Source organism: Crotalus tigris, unplaced genomic scaffold (genome assembly GCF_016545835.1).
Source record: "Crotalus tigris isolate CLP2741 ecotype Arizona unplaced genomic scaffold, ASM1654583v1 scf7180000023639.2272817, whole genome shotgun sequence".
Classification (NCBI taxonomy): Eukaryota; Metazoa; Chordata; class Lepidosauria; order Squamata; family Viperidae; genus Crotalus; species Crotalus tigris.
The window spans coordinates 1,034,559-1,055,431 of record NW_024100096.1 but is presented as its reverse complement, the minus strand read 5'-3'; the positions used below and the strand labels follow the sequence as shown (position 1 = coordinate 1,055,431).

At 37.3% G+C, this 20,873-nt stretch overlaps 1 protein-coding gene across 3 annotated transcripts in view; it reads right to left on the bottom strand.

The window, feature by feature from the left end:
* Nucleotides 1-2,047: 2,047 nt before the first annotated feature.
* SPTLC3 (serine palmitoyltransferase long chain base subunit 3) overlaps nucleotides 2,048-20,873 on the bottom strand; it is a 112,178-nt gene continuing 93,352 nt past the window's right edge. For all 3 annotated transcript variants that reach the window (XM_039320474.1, XM_039320473.1, XM_039320475.1), the window contains 3 exons: nucleotides 8,801-8,936; nucleotides 7,480-7,609; nucleotides 2,048-5,420 (listed from right to left, as the gene is read on the bottom strand). In XM_039320474.1, coding sequence (XP_039176408.1) covers nucleotides 5,307-5,420; nucleotides 7,480-7,609; nucleotides 8,801-8,936 — 380 coding nt within the window. In that variant the 3' untranslated portion in view covers nucleotides 2,048-5,306. The remainder of the gene's footprint in view (nucleotides 5,421-7,479; nucleotides 7,610-8,800; nucleotides 8,937-20,873) is intronic.

Sequence of the window (20,873 nt, the reverse complement as noted above, 5' to 3'; positions counted from 1 at the left end):
TGTTCCACCAAATCATAATCCAAAAAGCCTTTACTTTTTTACAATTCCACCAAATATGAAAGTATGTCGCATCATTATTGCCACATCTCCAACATTTGGGCTGTATATTGGACTACATACAAGATAATTTTTTAGGATCTAAATGCCATCTATAAAACATTTTATAAAAATTTTCTCTCAAATTTTGAGCTTGTGTAAATTTAACATTTCTTATCCAAATTGTCTCCAATAAATCCAATGAGATCGGCTCCTGTATATTCTGAGCCCATTTAATCATACAGTCTTTAACCAATTCTGTTTCCGAATCTAACTCTAATAAAACATTGTATATTCTTTTTATATGAGCCGGACTTTGGTTTTTAGTCTGAATAACCAATTGTCTATCTTCTAGTGTTATTCCCTCTTTCTTGTCTACAGTCCATCTATCCATTATTTGTAAATATTGAAACCATTACTGTAGAATATTTTGCTGCCTTAGTACATCTAGGGATTTCAAATGCCAATTCGAACCAGAACGAATTAACAATTCTTTATACGAGATTTTGTCAAAATTTGTCCTCTTAGAAGTTCCCTCAATTGCATGTCTGGGAATCCCCCAGATAGGTATTTTATAATTTAATCTATAATAATACTTCTTCCAAACACGAAGTAAGGCATTCCTCAAAATATGTGATTTAAAAGTCCGATCAACTTTCTTATTAAAAATTAAATATGCATGCCAACCATATATTAGATCCCAACCTTCCAAAAAAAGAATATCCATATTTGTTAAATTAAGCCAATCACTTAACCAAGTTAGGGCGGCTGCATCATAATATAATTTCAAATTGGGTGCCTTAAGTCCCCCTCTTTCTTGAGCATCCTGTAATATCTTAAATTTAACCCTTGGTTTCTTCCCAGCCCATATAAAATTATTGATACCCTTTTGCCATTCCTCCAAATTTGCCTCTTTTTTAAGAATAGGTATCATCTGAAACAAAAAAAGAAACTTTGGTAGAACATTCATTTTTACAGCTGAAATTCTCCCCAACAATGACAATTGCAATTTTTTACAATCTCTTAAATCCTTTTGGACTTTTGCCCATAGTGGTTCATAATTGTTCTTATACAATTTTCCATTTGAAGCAGTTAGATATACTCCCAAATATTTAACCTTTTTTACCATCTGGAAACCTGTGGCTTTAATCAAACTTTCCCTATCTTTAACTGACATATTCTTAGATAATATCTTAGTCTTATAATTATTAACTTTAAAACCAGAAACATTCCCATACTGTGTTATAAGTTCTAACAAACCATCAATCGCCTGATTCGGTTGTTCCAAAATTAAAACCAAATCATCCGCAAATGCCCGCAATTTATACTCATTCTTCCTTATCTTTACACCCTTAATTAACTTTGATTCCCGAATCTGAATCAATAAAATCTCCAATGTTAAAACAAATAACAATGGGGATAATGGACATCCTTGTCTTGTCCCTTTTTGAATATTAAAATTCTCAGTCAATCCCCCATTTACAACAATTTGTGCAGATTGCTGCTGATATATAGCTTTAAGTGCATGAAAGAAATTATCCCCAAAATTCATTTTCTCTACCAAAGAAAGTAAAAATTGCCAGTCCAATTGATCAAAAGCTTTTTCAGCGTCCAAAAAGATAAAAGCCACAGGAATCTGATTATTCTTATCCAAGTACTCAATTAAATCAATAATTTGTCTAACATTATATTTCATCATATTTCAGCTTTGGAAACTGTTAGACCAGTGGTTCTCAACCTGTGGGTCGGGACCCCATTTGGGGTCAAACGACCATTTCACGGGGGTCGCCAAACAATGCAGTACGCCATTTTTTCCCCCTTTTCCTTAGCTGTGCTACTTCCTTTTATTCTGTTGGCTTTTGAAAGCCAATAGAATAGACTCTCTTGAATAGAGTCTAATTCTATTGGCTTTCAAAAGCCAATAGGAATTGTCCAGGCTGTCTCTGCCCTACTGAGCCCGCCAAAAGTCCCATTCTGCAAATGGTGCTGCACCAGTTGAGTAGTCCTCGACTTATGACCGGTTCAGTAGTCCTCGACTTACGACCGGTTGGGGGTCGCGGCATTAAAAAGGTTGAGAACCAGTGTGTTAGACAAATATTAAAACTCTGAGCACTGGACTCTTGTCCTTAATAGTTCTCGTCTGCTGAAACTGCTTTGGTTTAACAATTATGGTCCTCCTCTGTTATCCTCAATGAGACAAGTGTGCTCTAGACAGAGAAACTTCTGAGCTATGGCCAATCATTAATTTTCCCCAATAGGTTTTCTGGAAAGTTTTCTTCTTTTGCACCAAATAATGCACTTTTGATCTGATTTTATAATTGCTGTATTTTGACATTTTAAATATTATTTCCCTGCTTCCAAAACATTGGAGCCAAGAAGCAAAGTAAAAGATTTTAGGGAGGTTGGCCAAAATCCTCACAGTGCATTTTAGATGGCCTTGATAGATTTCTTTATCCTGGAAGAAATTTTTTTTTAGATAGTAGTTCATATATAATTCTCTGCACCAATGGTGGGATTCAGCCGGTTCGCACCACTTCGACAGAACTGGTAGCTAACTTTTTGTTGCCTAGGCCCAGAATGGACTTCCGGAAGCGGCATCAACACAGAGAACCGGTTGTTCATATCTGAATCCCACCACTGCTCTGCACTCTTATTTATGGCTCTCTAGTCTTCTTGAGTCCATGCTACTGAAAGTCATGATAAAGAGGCAGATTTTCTTTCATGTGATTTCCCCTCCCCCGTTCTTGGCGGTTTTATTGGTCAAAATACATTGATTTCCACTTTTGAATATGTTAACTCGAGCAAAGAAAAAAAAATTGAAGTCACGGCATTTGTAGAACCTCTTTAGTGCTTTCAATAGCTTAGAAAACTAGATTGTGGCTACAAGCAGAAGAAGCTCCCTTATGTGCTAATTGCCAGATATAGCGAGAAACATTTGATTCTGCTATTTAATTACAGATGTGAAAATTAGCGTAAGTCAGGAGAAATTAAGGTGAAAACAGCAAAACCAGATAAGATGGCCGCTTTTCTTTAAGTTCACCATTATAGTTATATGAATGGCCATACTGCACATGGGAACAAAAAAATCAAGACGGCTTTAACAACAAACTTCAGAATTCATTCAACACACATTTCTTCTGCTTCAGGCAGCATAACTATGTACTGCATTAAGCCAGAATCCTGCTTTCTTTGATCATGATCAGAGCAGCTTGCTCTTTCCAGCATCTGCTCTTAGTAGACTGTTCCAAGCATAGAAATACAGTGAAACAGGCAAAAGCAATTGCTAGTGGTTGAAGAGAATTATGGAGAAAAAGACACTGGGAACAGGGTCTTCTGGAAATTTTGTAACACTTGTAAAACACAGTTTCTTTGTAACATATGGCCATTCATCAGGGGCAGATTGTTCCCGAGTCATTGTGCCAATTTTTTTTTTATGACCAAGAAATGAACCAATTTCAAATATTTTAAAAAACACACCAAAACATCCTTTATTTTTATACAGTAGTTTTAGTACAATGCACAAACATGGGCCCGTTTAGTGTTTCTCAAGTTCATTCGCCAACATGAACGATCATACAACACTGTACAATTCACTCCTTTTGCCCTCCTATACTTCTGAAGTGGAGACCGGATATTCTGGAATGCACAGTGGTCCATTTTTAACATTATATTTTATTGAATTTTATTAAATTGAATAACAAAAAGGGAGCTCAAAACTAGCCTCGTTTTATCCTCAAAGCTGCTTTAACAAGCATGGGAATCCCATACTGTAATTGGTATTCCAAAATTTAATTGTTCAGTTCTTAAATCTAATTTTGCAGCTGTGTGTTAAGTGGATGCCACAGCTTTTCAAGAACATGAAAGTGAAATACATCTGTGAAACAGAAAGCTAAGCCATCTCTTCATCAGACTTGTTTACAGTACCGTGAGACTTTCAGGATGATTCTATCTCTCTCAAAAGTGATAGAAATACCTTTCAACCAGTTATCTTAGAGTATGTGTGTGTGCATATAGCTATCTGAGACCTTAATTGTTGAGGCTGGACCACAGTCTGAAGACAGTGGTATATATTCTCATTAGTCCTGGTCTTATTCATTTGGTGAAACAGAAATGGAATTATATCCGCTTGTTCCTTTAATCTCCAAATGCTGTTTTCAAATCAACTGGTTATGTTTTAAGAGCAGTTAATAATTTTAACCTCAATTAAAAGATGGACATATCAACCTTCTAGAAAAGAACATTCACTGTGGTCTCCTTTATTAAGCACATATCTCACTGAAGTAATAAAGTAAAAGGGCTAGTTCTTTCAGCTAGTTCTTTCATTTGTCAGTCACAAATGGTAAGATCTTTTGAGGATTATATTCTGTAATAGCCTGAGTATTTTGATTCAGCGGTATGCTTACGGAACAAACAAATATTCTTGGAGAAATGACATCTGCTGTTTTCATATCGAAACGCTTAACACAATGCAAATGGGAAAAAGTGAAATGGTTATTAAAACTGTGTGTGACAACTCTAAAAACCTACCTGAAAATTAAATAAGTAATCCTCCTTTAAATTATGAAATAATTCAAACAATTCAACAATGTTGAATCTGAATTAACATTGTTTTGGGCTTATCCTTGGTTATCAATTGAAATATAAAAAGATTTTTTAAAAATACCAAGCAGCAAAGATGAATTGTTTTTTTTTTTCTTTACTCAAAACTTTCTAACAATAATACTTAAAAGTTACACAAAACCATGAAAGACCATTGACTAACCCTGAATCAGGCTCCTGTTTACTCAGTATGTCAAAGTATTTCTACTTGATTTTTTGCCTAAATCCTGGTAAGCTGCAACGGAGATATACCTCTTCTATAAAGAAGAGCCAATTTAACAAGATAACTTTTTTTCAGCTATTATATGATATTCCAATTCATTTTAAAAAGTGTTATCATAATTAAATTTTTCCAAACTCTGCTCCTAAAACAGCAACAAGAGCTGTGTAATAGCAACTGATTTAGCAGTTAAAGTCTTTGGGGGGGGGTGTCTAATAATAAGAACAATAACAATAATACTTGTATTTCCTGGTGAGAGAACCGCAACAATGTTCTAGTCCTTTGCAGACAGAATCCAATCTGGTAAAAACAGACATAAAATGCTTCTCTTGGATCACTTTAACTGTGAAGCAAAAACCATCCTTGGGAAAACAAAAATGCATTCCTATTGTTGAGAGCCCCATCTCCTCCTTGTAACATCATTACGGTTTCTCTGTAACGGGAGGGAAACTTAATCTTCAAGTTCAAAGCTTGTTTCATCATACAGTTCAGGACGAGATGACTTAGCATGCCGGGAATATTTCAGATACAAAAAATCACCCAGTTCATCCAGAGCGTTCAGGACCTGAAATGCAATTTCAATATATTAGAAAGACATGCTCAGCATTTTTAAAAAGTCATGCCTGTTTCTAGTATGGCATTTAACGTGGAGCTGCTATGAATAATTCATTCAATTTTTTTTCCAGAAAGTTCTACAGAAATCATGTATTTGCAAGTTTCTTGTGGTTTCTGAGAGCTGCTTGATGAGGTCTAACAAGCTCCCCTGGGTTACTAGAATTTTGCCTGGTTCTGATCTTGATGAAAAGGCATCGTTTTGAAAAGGGCAATAAGGACCCTGTAGGGGCACAACACGTATTCAGCATACTCTTTGTGTGGGTATACTATTTTCATAACTTTTTCTTTACCTGCCTTTTAAGCAGCATTAACATGTTTGGGGGAAGAAACATTGCACATGAGTATGTGTTTAACATTAGTATTAAACTAAATTAAATACATCTGAAAAAAATATTACAGCACTGTACCATTATAAGTCAAAGTACGTGGAGCTACTACATATATCTCTGCATCTTCCTTGCGCCATCTTGAAGATGGCTTATTGAGTTATTGAAGATTTTTCCTTACAGCGAACCTTCCACTATATTGCTAAGCTATAGCCAAGATAGGCTGAATCTGGATCAAGGTCATCTAATAGGGACATGGTATTCTCCACACGGAAACTTTTTATGGACATTCTATCTTGCAAGGAAAAGGAGCACTGGAGGATCAGCACCCTTGCTTGGCTCCACCTGGCTTCCTACAGGATTGGTGCTTTCCTTCCAGAATGTAGGATTCTGTTTCCCACTAGCCATTTTTACTCTGGCCACCATAGCAGATAGAATCTTGCCAGCACAGTGTTTTATTTTTCTTTTTGTTCTTTAGGTTGCATGAGGACATTGGTCTTATGAAAGTTCAACCATAAGGTCAAATAGTTTCTATAGCACTCATGAGAAAGACAAAGGAAAGAAAGATGGACAGGAAGAGAAGTCTGGCCTAGTTGGTGGAATCATTTTGCCTGCCATACTGTAAAAGGACTACCATGGGAATAGTGGTTTAAAAAGTGACTTTTATTAAGGTTCTGTAATCCTAAAGGAATACAAACATCAGTTTTTTCTTTAAAATGTTATATGGCTGTAGCATTAATTTAAAAAAAATAAAAATACATTTTTGGTGACCTTCTTTTTAAAATGTTGGTTCATGGACACTTTCTTTTTACTTAAGAGACAGGAGGAAAGCATATCCAGGAATTTTTGTGGATGACTCCCTCAATATGCAGATATTTGATAGAGATGAGAAAACTCTTCTTATATCTTTCCATTTTAGGAAGGGAATAATGATGGCTGGGATATTTCGAATTAAGTTAAGTCCATGTCATAGCTCAACAGTGTTCATTTTAATAAAAAATGTTTTTATTAGAAGGTTTAAATACAATGGAAGTATGAAAAAGCAAAGGAAAAAATAAGAAAAAGGAAACAGCCGTATTGTGTCCAAACACTTTGGAAGAATCATATGGTTATAATATTGATTTTTTAAAACTTACAAATCCTTTTTTGTGGCCAAAGTATGTGCTTGCCTTCCACACAAAACTAGTAGACAAGTGAGGTAATTCCTATTCATTTTAAGATTAATTCATAGCATAAAATTCAGGGTTTTATTTTCAAATTACTGCAGAGAACAGGTCCTGAATGTCTCTAGCATTACATTTTTTATCAATTGTCCATAATGTTGTGAATATCTATCTTAACAAGATTTCAGGATTTCTAAATCATTCTCCCATCATTCATAAAATTATATATACGTTTATAATTCTGCTCCCTTTCCACTTTGACAATTTAAGAATTCTATAAAAACTCAAAGCCTAATACAAGCGGGTTCAATAAAATACACTGCTTAATCTATACTTCCTATCTTTTTAGCAGCAGTGGGTTCTGATGTTTCTAATTATCTAACTTAAAAGCTCCAAAGGCTCTGTGGTCAAATGAAGCTTAAACAAGGAAAATTACAACAAAGAAGAGGACTCTAGTGAGGCTTCTCCCAAGTCCATCCAGGAAGTGAAGTTCGCTTTGTAAGTCTATCTCTGTGCTTACCGTGTCTAGCATCTCTCGTGTATGAGCAGTGGACACACAAAACCGAGCCCTAGATTCTGTGATTGGGGTAGCTGGGAAGCCAACTATAACCACACCAATGTTTTTGGATAACATGAGTCTTGCAAAAGCCCTGAGTAAAGAAACAAGGTGAAACAGAGCTTATTTTCTTAAAACGGCATTATATTTAAAAGAACAAAGAATAAGAATTGCAAAATAATACCAAAAACACATACATATTCTGATGGTATAAGAATCAATGTTAATTTAAAAAAATCCTTCCAACAGGATTACAGCTACGGTTAGTTCTTTCTTACAGTATGTTACTGTGAATGTATGATAAGGACATTCAAAAACATTTATTTGGTACATTTAGTATACTTTAACAATTCAGTGGCATATGAATAAACAATAAGGGGCTTCAGGTCTCGCTTTCCTTCTCTGTGCTTGCTTTTAGCAAACCAGACTTGATAGGTTTTAATTAAATTGTCTAATTGTGGCTTCCATATGCAGTTAACTAATCATTACTGAATCCTCTCGAAAGGATCCTTTAACAAATGCACCAAATTGGAAGCTAGATTACACTATCATCTGTTTGTCTGTCCCATCTTATCTATCTATCTATCTATCTATCTATCTATCTATCTATCTATCTATCTATCTATCTATCTATCTATCTATCTCTTTCTCCCCCTGCTATCTGTCTGTCTGTCTATCTATCTATCTATCTATCTATCTATCTATCTATCTATCTATCTATCTTTCTTTCTTTCTTTCTCCTTCTCCCCTGCTGTCTGTCTGTCTGTCCGTCTATCAGTCCATCCGTCCATCCATCCATCCATCCATCCATCCATCCATCCATCCATCCATCTATTTATCTATCATTTCCTTCTCCCCCTGCCATCTCCCACTCCCTTGGGTATAACCTTATTGATGTGCCAAATTCCTGAGCATATCCTCTTACACCGTGTAAATCTTTAAAAGGCTACTGATAAGCTTAGTAAAAAAAGGCCTGTCCTTTTTTTGGAAATTTGTCCCCATTAGGATGAGACTCTTATTCTGGCTGAAGGTTATTCATTATTTTTAATCACATAACAAGTGAGAGTTTACCCACTGCTGAAATAACATAACAAAGCAAACCTGCAGCCTATTCTTCCTCACAAGATTGCATGGAAGGAGGAGAGGGAAAAGCCCCAGTTTGCTAAGGGGGACTACCTACGTTCCTCTTAACAGCTTTTTACAATAATTACAAAATGAAACCTGAGTTTAAAAATTATATTCTGAAAATTTTGGACAGTTTTTTGTGAAGCAGGAATTAACTTACCCAATTTTACCAGGTAAATAAAGAAGTAAAGGCACAACTGGAGAATCGTCATTGCCATAAACAATGAATCCTAATTCACGTAATCTTCTTCTGAAGTACCTCGTATTTTCTGCTAGCTGACTGATCCGCTGACGTCCTGAAAGAATGAATGAATTACAGAATTCAGAAAAATCACATACTGTACTTGCTACCTAAAGACAAAAACAGAAATATAGATATTTGCATTACAAAGGGACTAATGAACAAAACACTTATTTGAAACAAATTAGGAGCTCACCATTTCTTAGACATATGGTGCAAACTGTAAAACAGATTCATGTAATTATTTCCGACAAATAAGTTTGCCTAAAATTAGGCAAAATAGCAATAATGATGAGACCGAGTTGGCTTTTTAAAAGGATTCCACAGTAACATAAGCAAGTAGAAGAACAACACATTTTTTCTCCTCAGAACTAATTTTCTCTTTTGTCCAATCATTTTTTTCTGCGTGCTTATTTTAGAAATTAAAGAACTTCTAGGCAACGTGTGCTTAAACCATTTTAGAGAAGAAAAAGAGTGGTACTAATGGAGAGGTTCCAGGCTCTGTTTGACAGACTTCTTTTAATAGAACAATTCTCTTTGTTGCTTTATATTTCTTTTTCAAGAAAATAGAGAACACTTTTCAACTCCATTGAAAAGCACGTTAGAAATATTTAGCTGTTCAGAAAATTATGATCTACCTCTATACTGCTTGAATACAATAAACTTGGATATGTCAGGATATGCAAATCTATCTAAATCTGATCTCAGAACCATTACCAGGTCCACCGACACCCTTAAATTCCTGTGCTATCCCAGGAGTCATCTACCCTTTTGGAATATGAAAAAGGATTTGAAGGTGCACACAAGATGTCATCTTATTCAATATAACTTTCAGTGCAGCTGAAATCAGCTAGCTCAGTATTTTTCAACCTTGACAATTTTAAGGCATGTGGACTTCAACTCCCAGAATTCCACATGCCTTAAAATTGTCAAGGTTGAGAAACACTGAGCTAGCTGAACATGTTTTTCAGGATCACACTGCCTCTTGCGGATGAAAAGTACTGCTCTGATGGAATCGTTATTCAGTCAGTTTCAACCTTTTGTGACCCAGTGAACATCATTTCACCAAGACGGGCTGTCAATAGCTGCTTCTCTAGGTTCTTGTAAACTCATATTTCATCCCTGATAGTATCTAGCCACCTGGTTTTCTGTCAGTCTCTTTCTGATTGCCTTCCATTTTTTTTCAAGCATCAGGCTCTTCCAATGACTTTGCCTTTTATGTGTTCAAAATATTTGAGCTTTGGCTTGCTATTGTTCACGAACTGCTTTCAATGAGTAGTTGGGAGGGGCAATTTTATCCTGTGGATCCAGGAGGTTGTGAATGCCTTGTGTGAGAACATGTTGCCTTCCACTGTGAAAGAAGTGTGGGCTAGTCCCTTCTTGAAAGGACCCTTCCAGGTTCTACAGGTGTTGGACAATTACTAGCCGGTCTTCAATCTTACCTTAGTTGTGTAAAGGTAAAGGTTGTGGTGACAGTGGTTCAGGACCAATTTGGGGCACCCTAGAATGAATTATCTAGACCTTATCGCTCAGAGTTCAGGCCAGAATAAAGGACAATGATAGCATTTTTAACATTGGCTGATGCCTTTGCCAGTGCCTCAATAGGGATAACAGAACTTGCTAGTACTGCTTCTTAATCAGGAAATGTCTTTTAGAAGTTAGGTTTATCTATTCTGTTAGTTTTATTGTATAAAATTGTCATTGTTATTGTTTTGAGCTGCTGGGAGTCTATGTACAGTTGTAATAAGATATAAATATGATAAATAAACACATTAATTAATGTTGACACCCTCATTTACCAATTTTGAACCATTTAGTTGCTCTGTATTTCAGTAGCTGTTGCTTCCTGGTCATCAGATAAATTACTCAATAGGCAGATGAGGTAGCCTGATACATGTTTTAGGGTTAACTACAGGTTGTGGTGAACACAGTTGAAAGTATTTGAATAACCAATAAATGAAAAATAGCCATTTATAAATACTTGCTTCCCTTTTCCATTATTCCTGAGAAGTGTACAGGTTGTCCTTGAGTTATGATGGTAACTGGGATTGGGATTGTCATCGCTAAGTTATATGGTCATAAAACTTGATGTCACATGAATGCATTGCTTAGTGAGGGCAATTCAGGCAGTCCCAATTGGTGTGGTAACCCCAAGATATGTGGGTTGTTAAGTGGAAAGCAAAGAAAGTTCCAGGTAAGGAGCTGGGGGATACTGCAGGGAAGTGGAGGAGGCCTATGCAGACCACACGTGAGTTGGGAGTTGATGGCGCTTAAAGTGTGGCAAATGCTCAGGGAGGCAGTGGAAAGTGTGCAGGACGGGTACATGCATGTATATGACTGCAGAGAGGCCAGGGAAAGAGGGTGCAAGGTGTGTGTATATGAGCACAAGGAGACAGGGGAAATAGGGTACAGGGCACATGTATGTGTCTGAGCACAAGGAGACCAGGGAAATGGGGTGTGGAGGGTGTTTAGTGTGCAAGCACAGAGAGGTCCAGGGAAAAAGGGGTACTGATGAATGCATGCATGTGAATGCAGGGAGGCTGAGAAAAGAGGGTACAGACAGTGGTGGGATTCAGCCGGTTCACACCACTTCAGCAGAACCGGTAGCTAATTTTTTGTTGCCCAGGCCCAGAATGGACTTGCGGAAGCGGCAGCCACAGAGAACTGGTTGTTCACATATTTGAAACCCACTACTGGGTACAGGTGCGTGCAAGTGAAGAAAGGTCAGGAGAGGGAAGATTTATTCAAGTGACTTGTGATCTTCACTGCCAACTTCCGCATTGACTTTATTTGTGGGAAGCTGGCAGGAAGGTCCAAGATTATGTGACCACGGGATGCTGCAACCAATCATTAGTGCAAATGGGTTGCTAAGCACCTAAGTGTTGTTTACATGACTGCGGGGGTGCTGGAACTTTTGAGGACTGGTCATAATTCCCTTCACTGCCATCGTAATACTGAACAGTCAAATAAATGATCCTAACCTGACGGTTACTTGTGTAAGGGTTGTACAAAGCATTTTTTCTGTGAAATGGCTCTGTGTGCACATGTATGTCAGGAAGCAGCCCTCAGGAAGCAGAATTCAAAGCAGCTGCATGAACTTTGCAAAAAGACAGGGCTGATTTAAGGAAATAAAGAGAACAGCTCTACAGTATTTGCGCTCTGGGGTGCAGCACCTTTTTCTAATGTTTTTCATGGTCATTTTAGCTATACCTGGCTCAGCATATGTCTATCCAATGCCGATATGTGCAGGTAACCTGCTGAGCACTATTCCTGATTAGGATCAAGGATTGTTAATTATTTTCCTTGATTAAGGAATTTTGGTTTTAGTTAAGTGATTATAAACCAGTAATTAAGCCCCTGCCTTTTCTGCAGTATATAGTGTTGCACAAGCGCTACACTCACAGTAATTATATAACAAAATCAGTATAGAGCAGTGGTTCTCAACCTGTGGGTCGGGACCCCATTTGGGGTCGAACGACCATTTCATAGGGGTCGCCAAACAAGGCTGTCCGCCATTTTTTCCCCTTTTCTTTGGCTACACCCTTGGCACCCGGTGATGTATAAGTGGTTGGGGGTCACCACAACATGGGGAACTGTATTATGGGGTCACAGCATTAGAAAGGTTGAGAACCACTGGCATAGAGCAATGATTTGTGGAACTAAGCTTATGAAAACAATGTCTTAGTTCATGCACTAGGATTTATAGGATACCATCAGAGTGATGATAGTCAGAGCCGAAGCTATCTTCTAAGATTATTATGAAAGTAAAGCACAATTAACCCATGTAAGTCGTCTTGGACATCTCAGAATGTGCAGGATAAAAATGTGATAGATATAGATATGCTCTATATGATTAGTGGCATATGTGTCTTATGCAGTAAAGCACTCTTGAATCTTTCTGTCAAGCAGTCTAAACAAGAGTAAGATGAGAACAAGAAATACATAGCACTATTCTGATTGGTTCTGAGTTTTTCTGTTCTTTCATCTTGAAGTTAAGTTCTCCATGTCATATGACACCTATAAGATTTTACTAAAACTGATGATGATGATGATCCCACCAGAAAATACGTATTCTAGAATCCAGGAACATCACAAATAGACAAAGTTAGTTTTGGAATAAATTCTGGCCATTTATTAAAAAAAAACTATACATAACATGTATTTCATCTTCACTTGACAATGTGGTATTCTTTCTAGCATTTTCATCCTCTAGCAGACAAGAATACTGTTGCTGGATTACTTTTAATGCTAGCTACTAAACTGACAGACCTAAGCATGTTTGCAAGAGCTTACAGGCATTGTCTTTGCACATCACACAACAGTTCCTGTGGCATCTCTGAACTTTTTAAACAGCCTTGACTGAATATTTCTCTTTAAGGATGTCACTTTGACAATTGCCATTATAGCAATTCATTCTTTCTAGAGAAGCAATCTACAGGCACATCCTGCTTCACCTTGCCAAGTATTATTATTATTTTACAATGTCTTGGTTGTTCTTTGTAATTAGCACTTCTCTTAGGCACAGTATCAAGCCAGACTATTTGGCATTTCTTTATATTTCATTTTTGATGTTGTTATTTAAAAATCAGTAATTACTGCAATCTTGATCAAACTTCCTTTCATCTACTTTGGGTTGAGAAATAAGGTACTTAACATCCTCTGATTTTCAAAGCACTTATATGCCACTAACCATATAAACTTAATTAAGAGACAACAGTTAACTGGGACAGTTATGAAACAAAAAAAAATGGTACTTATTTCTCTGGCAACTTTAAGATGTGGGACTGTAACTCTAGAGATCTTAAAGTTGCTGTGTTTGAAAAACATTGCTCTAGAGCATTGCATGTATGTTCCTTCCACTACTGAACTACTCCCTGTAGGAGTCTTACTCACAGATAACTGGCACGTTATGGATAAAGTTCAGCTGGAGCCTGCATTCCCAACGTGGAAATCCTTATCTTGGGTTGTATTCTATCATATTATTATTGGTTGGGGTAAGTTGATAGTATAATTTAGATACTTGACAGCAACTGATAAGACTGAGATAAGAATAGTTTAAAGCCAGAAAAATCTATTCTTAAACAGTAACTACCATCACATACAAATTATATTAAATAGATTAGAAGGTTACTTTTTATGCAGACAATGATATATACCTAAACTGAAAGAAGGAAAAAAGCCACTGGTTTTTATCAAACGATAACCCATATAATTACCGTAAAATTATCAGAAAGTTAAAAAAAAATCTTACTAGTTGAAGTGACATGATACTGGTATCTAACTGATATATGGTATATAACATCACAATCCCAAATATACCTACTCAGGAGTAACTCCTACTGAATTAAAAAAAACCCCTTTCTTTTAAGTCAGGGGTATTAAACTCGCAACGTCACATGACGTGTCGTGACATATCATGACTTTTCCCCCATTGCCAAAGCTGGGGTGGGCACGGTTTCGGTATGATGCATCTGCCCGTGGGCCGGCAGTTTGACACCCCTGTTTAAGTAAAAGGGCACAGAACTGCAGCCTCAATTCTTGTAAATGTATCATGCAAGTGCAATGTATCTATTGACAACATCCAGATAGCCACATTCTGTAGCAGCCTTCTTTAATTAGTTCCCCTTGGATGGGCTGAACTTCAACTCTCTTCAGCACAGCTAAATAATGTGCTAGTTAATGAGAGCCGAGGTGGCGCAGCAGTTAGAGTGCAGTACTGCAAGGCCACTTTAGCTGACTGTGTTCAGCAGGTCAGCGGTTCAAATCTCACAGGCTCAAAGTTGACTCAGCCTTCCATCCTTCCGGGGCAGGTAAAATGAGGACCCAGATTGTTGGGAGCAATGTAAATATATATATACATTGCTTACTGGTGTACACCGCTTAGAGAGTGCTTGCACTTAAGTCTCATAAATAAATAAATAAAAATAAATGACAAGAGTTGGGGAATGCTCTTCTAAAAATCCCTAAGAAGAAACTCAATTTTGAAAGATGGTAACTCAAGCAACTCATACAACATTTTAATCATACATTCCCGAAATGAAAAAAAAAAAAAAAAGACAAATTTGGGCAATGATTTAACCAAGAACTAACACAAGTCTAGGATCTTTTTTTAAAAATATATATATAAAAGTAATGGTGAAAATGCATTCTTTTTCAGCTAGGAAGTTTTTTTAGGATAATACTTTGGAATTATTTATGTCTTAGCTGAATTGAAATAAAGAGAATAGCAATAAAAGCCTATAAGGAACATATGGAATAAAGGAGCAAAACAGCTGCCATGATGTTACAGTGCTTGACCCTAGTAGCATGTGCAAGGATGTGGTCAAAAATAAGTCTTCTGAAGTATGAATCTAGGGCAACCACAAAAGAACCAAGGAACCCAAATGTCACATATAGTACCATAAGGGGCTTCTTAACCACAAGTTCCCCTCTTCCAGGAAAGGATCTTAATCTTAGAAAACCACTGGTTTTACTAACATGAAAGCTGTAGACACTTGGAAATTTCCAGTTACCTACTGAATGCTGTCATAGCAATATTCACTATGCAACATCTTTATGGTCCTGGCTTACCTCCTGGCTGCTATCCATGAACTGGATCAAGAACCTTATATTTGCTAGATGCTGTGCTTGTGGGATGATGATATTTGTAATATTGCCACTCATTATTCACTTCTTATCTTTTTTTTTTGCCTCCAGACTTACTACCTACGTCCCCCCCATAAGCATAAACAGCTACAGTAGCTCATAATAGAATCAACTGTTGGAAGCCTGTGGTTGAAATGGATGAGTAGCAGTGGGCGTAGTAGAATGGCCTTCCAGCCTTTCAACTGCTGTGCTAGCTTTAAAAAAATACAACCTGAAAAAAAACAAAGAGGAACTGATCTTCATGCTATATGAAGATTATGGAAGAAATTAAAAGTATGTAAAGATGAATAGCAGTTTTTATTACAGAGTTTCTGATTATAGCAACGGTCATAATTTAGCCAGAGAGTAAGCAGATAGAACAACTCTGTATTACGGATTAGGCTCAAGAGGAAGACAACTAAAGTTAACTGAAAGCTATGATTTTGCAGTTAACACATACAACATAGTGTGTCTATTTTTGTCTTTGGTCTTCTTTATAACCATTTTTTTTACACTTCTAGAGTTCTTTGGTGCTTGATAATAAATATGTCCCATTTTCTCCGTTTTGGGAGTCTTCAACATAGAATGTTATTAACATAGCTATGTATGCTTGGCCTGGCTTTGCAAATTCATAATAATTTTGGAGACTCAAGTACTTTGTGTTGTCCTAATTCAACAGACAAAATGAAGTTCATTCACTGACCTGGTGCTAGAGGAGGAAGAAAAAAATGGAATTGGGGTAAAGTAAATTCTGAAGTTCCTGTTTACAGATTTTACTTCAACAAGTTATAGTTTTAAAGCATATTTAACACTTGCTGCCATATAACAAAATGGGCAGAACTATATTCCGATATGCATTTTTGCTTGTATCAACCTATTACCCACTATTATTCTATCAGCATTTGTACATCTACTTTCATGACCATTTCCCTCAAGATTTACTCCTGAAACTATCCAAAAGGTCTGTCCCATTTTCAGAACCTCTCATCACAGCTGCATCCTTTACTAATTTCCTCGGACTTTTACTAGTAATTGTATTGCCTGATTCATTACTTTGCCATGTAGACCAATGTTTAAATCATATATTCAAAACTAAAAGACACATTTTTTCTAGGCAGGTAGTCCACTGATTACCATTTTAATTGATTTTGTTCTCCAAATGGCTTGAGCATTTTTTCATCTTATTCCCACAGCATCCAACAACAACCATCCATCCATCCATCCATCCATCCATCATTCTGGAATATAAATTGGAATTACCATCAACCTGTGGATTCCTATTTGCATGCATCTACAATAGATGCCACCAATTAATATTTTCTGGAATATAATTTAGTTCTTTCTTTCACTCACACCATCACTCCCCTTATATATTTGTCGATTGCACAAGATCTGATGCTAACAGATCGGAATGAACACTAAATCCCTTCCTCTTTTTCGTAGTTTCTCAAACACTGCACATATCTATTTTGTTCCAGTTAAGTAAGTATTAAGTAATTAATACTTTTTGCCTAATTCTTCCATGCTGCAATCTCCGCATGCCAGATGGGCCCCTAAATATTGACATCTGCTACCTATCATAGTTTTAATTTTTTGAGGCTTTCACATAATGCTTTCCACCAATATAAAGACAATGTAGACTAGGTAATATTTGTGCCATATCTACATTCTCTGCTAACAGTAAAAGCAATACTGGTCAGTTTTGATAAATTCTGACCAGCATACCACAAGCACAAGCAAGCATGCTCACTTTCGATGCAATCTAGGATTTCTACATTACAAGTCAACTTACGGTTGCTTGCGTCCCTCTAGCCAGGAGGTACTTGTACTGTCTGTATGCGCATGCACGCACGCACACACACACACACACACACACACACACACACAATCATATAGGCAGGTTATTATTCTTTAGAGTTGCTATTCAGCATCATTGTGACAAATTCCTTAAATTATGCAAACTGCAGATATCTTAGCCATTTTTGGAACAGGTCCAGAATAAACAATTGTATCAGAGTAACCCCAATTAAATTCCCCCCACTCCTAATTTTCCTGCTACTAATGCAAATAACAGTCTGGGGTTACTCTCCCCAAAATCATCTGCTATAACATGTACTTAAGGGCAGTGAAATGCTTAAAGATTTCAAATTTTTTTTTATAAACTTAAACAGTTTTAAGTATTTAGCAAAACTAAATACTTAAAACTGCATTTTCTCTTAGGAGATCTTCAGAGAAAATAGAGAATAATGGCAAAGCTTGGAAATATACATGGTAAGAGATCCATGTTCCTGCTGGCTACAGAAATTGCCCAAGTTGATCTGCATTTACAAAGAGGCAATTGTCCAACATTCTTTCCTTTAAGTTGTTTTCCTTGCTATATGTCAAAGCTTTACTTTCTATTGTGAGCCTGACTAAATGTTGCCTTTGACTGTTGGACAGAGGAAATGTTTCAAGATTTGTTAATGAATCAATGTTTGAGGCTATGGAGGTACAGTACCAAACTGCAGTATGTATGTATGTGCATCTGTGTTTATGTGGATGAATATATATTTATTTATTCATTTAAAATCTCTGGAAACAGTTGGCTTGCGAATCCACAGCCATTCTGCCTTGCTGGGATTGCATCTAAGCCTGTTTTTCCCCATCCAGACCTGAACAGCCTCCAGGCATAAGGCATAAGGCCAGGTCAGCCATTTCATCTCCTGACTGAATTATGCTAGCTATACTCCCACGACTACTTTCTGGTTTGCTCTGTTAATTTGTTATGAAGGGAACAGCGTCCATGTGTCCCTGCACTGTCAACATTAAAAAAAAAGCCAATAAAAATCCTGTCATCATATGTCCCCGATTTAAACCAACATGAACAGAATGGCCTATGGCAAAAGTAGCTTTAAACAGGAAAAATTGTGGCCAGGCAATGGGAAATAGCTCAACAGGGAAAAGTGGTTTTCATTGCAAGATCAAAGATGTGACTTTTCACCCAAGCTTCATAGGGTCTCAGCCTTAGGGCTGTTGGCTGCCCCTGCCCCTTCAGGTCATGTTGTGCAATCCTGGCCCTGTCACAGCTAAGTTGAGGCCTGCTTGCACCATCCTCGCTGTAGCTTCTCCTTGCTACAGCTTTAAGATGAGAAGTAGAGCTCCACATGGCTGCAGCATTAGTCCCTTGTTGAGGTACTACTGCAGTTAGGACTAGGACTTGTCAGCTTGCTTGGTCTTAAGTAGCTTCATTTTTTCCTTTTGTACTGATGTAGAAAGTCAGCACCCACCCGCCGTCCTAGAGATGGAAATATTTTGGGGGATATTAAAAAAGGCAGAATATTATATTTCCCCAAAGGAAAAATGGAGGAAAAATCTTAGGGGAAGCAGAAACCAATCCAAGTTTCCCCAAGCAGAAACCTGAGGAGGATACCAGCTTTTAGAAATGCAGATTTGGTAATCCATTCAGGAAGACCTGGTCAATCTATGCATAAACAAAATGCCTTCAACACAGCTCCCACAGAAGACTGGAGCCGATGGGATTAGAAAAACAAACACTCCTAGAATCTACATCTCCCATCCAGGACATGATCTCCAAGCCACAATGGGAGTCAGGCAACAATAATTAGAATACCAAAAGGGCACAGGCCAAACTACATTACACAGGAACAGGCACCGCAAACACAACTCCCCCCAAAAAGATATAAAACCCCACCCACTCTCAACTCCATTTTTGTCAGATGTCCCCAGAACCACATGCTGCTGGTGGTTCTGCTCATCATTAAACCTTCTTTCCAAATAGCCAGCCTCCATTTTATTTCTAGCGTCTTAGACTCCATTTTATTTACTCCAAGCTTGGAATTGGACCTGATGGTTTTTCTTTCAACACTGATGTATGGAAAGACTACAATATTGTTGCCCTCAAGATAATGGATTAAATCTTATGTGGCACTTAGGTCTAAGTCCACTGCAGTAGAATGAAACTGCATATAACTTAATTCTAACCCTTTCATAGGAGGGAATTTTTTTTATCTTAGATACTAGCTGTAGGGTAGACATTTAATGATGCCTGAAGTTTTCAGATTATATATTATTTCTCAGATAATAATACCTAGAAACGTGGATATTAGCCCTTTGAGGAAACAAATGAAAAATTGTGGCATAAACTCTGAGATATATTTGCCCAATTTTTAAATGATCAAAGGGAAATGGAAAGCTCTAGTTCCACTGTTATGTGTGATGTCACCCCATTTATTCTGCAACAATTTTCCACCTATTGTGATCAATTCACCAGTAAGGTGGCTCCTTTGTGTTACATATTCCCAAATAGCAAGAAGGACATTGGCACTTCTATCAATGGAGGAGAGTAGGGTGGAAAAAAGAGAAGAAGATCTCTTTTGGAGAAGATCTCATTAAAGAAGTGGGATTTAATATAATTAAGCTTAACTTATGTTTATTTAATTAATTTTTGTTGTCGTTCAGAACAGACTATTTTTTTGAAGTAACCTATCTAAGCATTTAAAAATCAGTATCTCAAAGAACCTTGCAATATGTCTGCCACAAGTTTAATAATGCCTTATTCCTATTTCATGGCTTTAATATGTGCTTTAATTGTAATGACATTAGAGAGTAATATTAATATGCAGGCTGTATACAGTTATCCAGCGTGAGATGCCTTTATGTTGTCAACCAAACATACTTCAACCTTCCATCTTACTTCCTTCCTCCTTCCCTCCACCTTCAATTTCAAAGCTCCCAACTCTGATGCATTTCACTCAGGCTCCTCCTTTAAGAATGAATAATCATTCAAGAAACATCTATGACCAAGATAAAACATCAGATGTTGTTGTTGTTATTGTTGTTAACTGCGAAGTCGTGTCCGACCCATCGTGACCCATGGACAACGTTCCTCCGGGTCTTCCTGTCCTTTACCATCTTCTGGAGTCCATTTAAATTCACGCCTACTGCTTCAGTGACTCCATCCAGCCATCTCATTCTCTGTCGTCCCCTTCTTCTATTGCCCTCAATCTTTCCCAGCATTAGGCTCTTCTCCAGTGAATCCTTCCTTCTCATTAGGTGGCCAAAGTACTTGAGTTTCAACTTCAGGATCTGGCCTTCTAAAGAGCAGTTGGGGTTGATCTCTTCTAGGACTGACCAGTTTGAACGCCTTGCAGTCCAAGGGACTCGCAGGAGTCTTCTCCAGCCATAGTTCAAAGGCCTCAATTCTTTTGCGCTCAGCCTTTCTTATGGTCCAACTTTCACAGCCATACATTGCAACTGGAAAACCATGGCCTGGACTATACGCACTTTTGTTGGCAGGGTGATGTCTCTGCTTTTTAGAATGCTGCCTAGATTTGCCATAGCTTTCCTCCCCAGGAGCAAGCGTCTTTTA